This window comes from Cenococcum geophilum (assembly GCF_001692895.1).
Source record: "Cenococcum geophilum 1.58 unplaced genomic scaffold K441scaffold_46, whole genome shotgun sequence".
Taxonomy (NCBI): Eukaryota; Fungi; Ascomycota; class Dothideomycetes; order Gloniales; family Gloniaceae; genus Cenococcum; species Cenococcum geophilum.
In genome coordinates, this window is record NW_027137604.1 from 1,077,362 (window position 1) to 1,082,902 (window position 5,541).

The following is a 5,541-nucleotide window of genomic DNA, read 5'->3' on the forward strand; positions in this document are numbered from 1 at the left end:
TACCCTAAAAAAAAGCAAGGAATAACTGGAGACGATTTATAAATAAGTATACTTTTAACCTAAGCCTCCCCTATAACAAGGGCCTATAGGCTATAGCAAAATAGGCAAAGAAAAAGGTAGGGCAATTAGTAGAAGACTTATACCTACTACCCCTATAAAGAGCAGGGGAATTATAGGCTACTAATAATAACGATAAAAAGGTAAAGATCCTTATAAAGAGGTTCTTCCCCTAACTAGCTCCAGCAGACCTTAGTAATATCACAGGTAAAGCACCGGTAACTCGCCTACGGGTTAATAGCGATATAATAATAGAGGAAATGGCCAGAACTATTAGCCGCCTTTTAAACAATATAGTACTAGGTCCAGATAGGATTCTAAATAAGGCCTTAAAGACCTATAGACCACTTATAGCACCCTAGCTTACAGATATAGCTAGAGCATGCTTTACTATAGGCTACTACCTATAACTTGGAAGATCTATAACGACGGTTATCCTATAAAAAGAAGGTAAAGTAAATTACTTAATCCTAGGAAGCTACCGCCCTATTGCCTTAAAAAACACCCTTAGTAAGATCTTAGAAAAGGTAATAGCGGACCGCATAGCAGATACGGCTAAGGAATATACCCTACTACTATAGAGCCAAATAGGGGCAAGAAAGAACCGCTTAATACTATTAGCACTTACGCTATTCGCTGCCACTATTAAATCTACATAGGCGATGCGAAGGGACTTTATAGTATCAATGCTTAGCCTAGACATTAGTGGCGCCTATAACAATATACCCTATAAGCGTCTCCTATATATCCTTAGGGCAAAAGGCTTTTTAGAATAAATTATATAATTTGTCTAAGGGTTTATAGGTCAGAAAGAAATATTATTAGTCTTTAGCGGATACCAGAGCCCCTCTATTACAGTTATAATAGGAATACTATAAAAATCACCCCTCTCGCCTATACTCTTCCTTTTCTTTATAAGTAACCTGCTTAACTCCTTTAAGGAAGGGGCAACCTAGAAAATAGGCTTCGTTAACAATATAAACCTAATTATATACAGGCTATTAGCCGCAAAGAATTGCAGAATGCTAGAGAAAGCTTATAACACCTATATAGAATGGGCAAGATAATATAGAGTCTAATTCTTACTAGAGAAATACCAGCTAATCTATTTTATAAGAAAACGCAACCAATCTATAGATCTCTAGCATATAATCCGCATCTAAGGCTTTAAGGGTTAACTAGTTTAGGGCCTAAGAGTATTAGAAGTATGGGTAGACAGCAAGCTCTAGTGGAGCGTATATACGGCATAAGCGGCCTATAAGGGCCAAGCATAGTACATCGCATTATCTAGGATCGTTAATTCTATATAGGGCCTATGCTTCTAAAGGTTACGCCTACTATATATAGCAGTTGTCCGGCTAACTATAATATATAGGTCTAGTATCTGGGCCATTGGAGAATCTAAGAAAGGCCCCCCTAAGTCGCTCCTTAAACCACTCTAAAAGGTCTAAACAGCCTACCTTTAGAGTATAATAGGCGGATATAAGCGAACGGCCATAGCACTACTTAAAAAGGAAGCTAATATTCCCCCCCTATAATTATATATTAAAGCCGCTGCAATATAAAGGGCCTAAAATAAACGTAACTCTAATATTATAAAGTATATTAAGACACGCCTAAACAAACTATAGAGGGACCCTAGGGCGCCCTATAGGAAAACAAACTAATAACCCCAAAGTAGGGAAGATATATTAGAGAAATAGGTAAAGAAAGCAAAAGAAGAATAGTGCTGCTTTAGGGCCTAGGCCTATATAGAGGAGGAAGGGAGACATATAAGAGGCCAGCAAAGATAATAGTAAGAGAGAGAAAGGAGCTAAAGCAGAGCATAAAAGAATGCTAGGAAACCATCTACCGCAATATAATACTGGTTAGACTAACGCTAGAGAGGCGTATAGGAGTTAAAGGTATAGAGGCTAACTAAGGTAAGAGGAACCCAAGCTATAGTATGGTTAACGCTATAGGGGGTAAACACTTTAGGGCTCTAAGAAGGCCTAATAAAGGCAGAAAATATAATAGCGACACTCTTAAGAACAGGAATAATAGGACTAAAAGACTGGCTCTACTAGGTAGGTATTCTAGTAGGTAGCCTAAGATGCAAATATAGCTGGCCAAAACAGATACCAAAATATGTAATACTGTTATGCCCCTTATATATTAACTAAGAAGTAATACTTTTAGTAGCTAGCACAGAGAACTATAATATACTACTCTTAACACAAAAAGGCCTTAAGGCGGTTACCTAGTAGCTTATTAGCCAAAATATACTAAACCAGTTCTAGGTTATAAGGGAAATAGTAATAGAGGGTAAAGGGGCGAGCAACGGGCGCCCCCTAATGACTCTATAGTAGTAGAGTAAAGTTTATAATACTAGCGCGTCCGTAGGCTTATTACGGCAGCAGTAGTTCCTAAAGAGGTTAAAAAGTAAGGTAGTAGGAGTACTATAAGTGACTCGTAGGCGCCTTGTAGGCGCTTTATAGGCGAGTCCTAAAAGGCAGGGAGATGGATTACGGGGTTTTCTTAAATAGAGTTTTCTCCCTATATGTATATAAGGAGTAGTCCGCGTGGGCCTAATAGGGATCCGAATTGGACGTTAAGCAATGAATTATTATTATATTAACTCTAGTAGGGCTTTAACTATACTCTAGTTAATAAGTTTAAATATTAATCTTATTAGCTATAAGCTAACTATAGAGGTAAAAAGGCTAGCTTAGTAAAATATATTTAATAGAGCTTTATATTTAATTAAATTTAATATAAAAATAGAGCCTTTAGAGCCTTTACTACTAACTATTTTACCTATTTTTTTAAAAAGCTTTTATAGGTATATAGGATAAATTTAGCTATATTTAAATACTATATTAGATAAATTAGGGTCAAATTTTAATTAAGTAATATTTATATTTATATATAGTGAGGTACTGCTAAAATCTGCAATAAAATACTATAAAGCCTATACTACTTTCCTAATTGGGACAGCTAGCTGGCAGCTTCACAGTTAGCGTACGTTATCCAACAGCTAGCGGACAGCGAGCGATCCAATTAACGCAGCCAGTCAGCTATTTTTCTTAAGATCGTAGCTAAGCTGACTGTTAGACACACTGATTTAAAGCCTAGTAAAAACTTATATAAGTTATTATAAATAACCTGTTCTCCCGTAGCAAATATTATTAAATAGGCCACATAGATATATAAAAAGCACAATTCCTTAAGCACGAATAAAGATTCGCAGTAGAGAGGAGGATTAAGTATATAAAAAGTAGACCTTAATAAGGGTGTGGCCGGTACGAGTTAGCCGCCCTCCTTACTAGTAATAGTAAAGCGCAACCTACACCAGACCGAATATATGCTGGGCTAGTTTAGGTAGGACGTTAGTAGTACATAACCGAAATATATGTTATAATTAGACTAAAGTAATTACTATACTTATTTTATCTTTCTCTGGGCCGCCATTACGCCTTAGATTAAATAGTTAGGCATTAGTATATAGCCATATATTCGTAATATAAGTGCATTATCCCTTAACACGCTAGTTTGCGTCCTATGTTATTAATAAGAACTAGCTAATTAAATTAATTAAATAAAGGCTATACGCGTTGTTTTAATTCTAGTGTTCTATACGGACCACTTAATTTTAGGACGCAAGCGTATTAAAGGATAACTTCGTTAGTCTATACGCTAGCCTATTTAACTACCCTCTTCCTATTTAAAAACTAGGTACTTAAAAGTCTGCCCTTAGCGCTAACAATCTCTTACCCAGATTATACCCTAAAATGTATATACTACGCCCAAAGCAGCGGCCGCTTATAGTATTTATTCCTTTCCCAAATCTTTATAACGGCCTTATATAATGCTAATACAGTAGCTCTATTATCGTACTTTACAATTCCACCTTAATTAAATTTGGAGTAGAACGACTTTGTAATATCTATATATACTTTATTATAAGGCAGCTATAAATACCTAACTATATGCCTAAACCCTGCGACCTAAAACCTATTAATAATATAAAGCACTTTATCTAAAAGCCTTATTGCCTAGTTCTGCGCGGTAGAGCAGGCAGAGAGATATACAATCTCTACCTATAAGAAATGGGCCTAAGATACCTTACAAACGCTTAGTATATTCTACCTTAGCTCTTAAGTAGATGTTCTTACTATCTATAGTATTAGGCCGCTTTTAGAAGGGTTAGCTAGATCTAATACCCTATAGTAGGTAAAGTAGGCAATATTACATTTCTAGAGTTAAGCTATAGCGCTTATAACGTCTAGGTACTTTAGAGTCTCTATAGAAATAGAAGGCCCTATAGCTGCTATAACCTTAAATCTCTCCACTCTTATCCCTAAAAGATTACTTACACTAGGGGTTTCGGGTATAGTTATAATAGCTACTTTTTAAAAATCGCGGTAAGGTAGAATAATAGTTCTAGCACGCTCTTAGGCATATTAAAGGGCTTTAATTATTAGCGTATAGGATAAAATGGCCTAGTAATACGCACTTTCTATTAGTTTAGTAGAGATACTACCGGTAGAATAAAAGGGGAAGGAACTAGTAAGGCCAGTTCCAATCTACTAAACCCTTAGTAGGTCTTCTACGGAAGGCTATATATAGTAGTAGAGCTCGTCTAATATAGGCCTTATATACCCGCGCCACAGCCACAACAAGAATTAAAGGTAGGCTTTGTTTTTGCGGCCGTGCTCGCTTAATAAAGTCATAGTAAGGTCCTAATTAATCTAGTCCTTAGCTTCGCGTGCGCTTAAACCTAAAAGTAGAAGGACCTTAAATACATTAGCAGTAACAATAATGGCATCACTCCTAAGGTTAGTAATGTTTATAACTACAATACTACCTTTCATAGAATAGCGCTGCATTTGCTTAGCAGTGAGGCCTTTATAAAATTAGCCGAACCTAGAAAGTTGCTAGATATCTTATACGCACTTCTTAAGCTTTACAATTGCTTCTATCCGGCTTATTAAAGTAGTCCTCCGCGTACAGTTATCTGCGATATTTTTAGCAGGCTTATTTACTTCTAAATAAAGACTTTTATATTACGCACGTAGCTAGGGATAGTTAGCCTTTAGTTTAGAGGTATCGCTTTAATTATCTATAAAAAGGCTTAGAATAACTCTATGTCCTTACTCTGGTACCTCTAAAGCCACTTAGGGTCCCCTTTCTATTTAGAGAGCAAGAGAGTAGGTAGTTATAGCTAGTTTAAAAAAGTGTAAAATAATATATTATTAGTTCTAATAGTCTAAGGATCTATTATAAATATAAGGCAGCAAATTTATAGCCTCTACTAAGAGATTATACGCGCTTTTAGTATCTTCCTAACTTTAAAGTAGCTAAAGCGCCTAGGTGGAGGCACGTATATAAATAAAGGGAGCGGCACTTTCGCAATTCTAGGCCTGTTAAGTTACCTAAATAGCCTCTTTAAGGTCTTCTATCTTTTTTATACGTTTATATCAGCTCCTAAGTTTATTTCCTAGG

General features: G+C 36.1%; 1 protein-coding gene across 1 annotated transcript; it reads right to left on the reverse strand.

Moving 5' to 3' along the window:
• Positions 1-4,793: 4,793 nt before the first annotated feature.
• On the reverse strand, positions 4,794-4,952 carry K441DRAFT_477252 (uncharacterized protein; the record flags this gene model as incomplete). The annotated part of the gene is made up of 1 exon (XM_067641885.1): positions 4,794-4,952. A coding segment is annotated over one exon (159 nt), but the record flags the coding sequence as incomplete, so codon positions are not given.
• Positions 4,953-5,541: the final 589 nt, after the last annotated feature.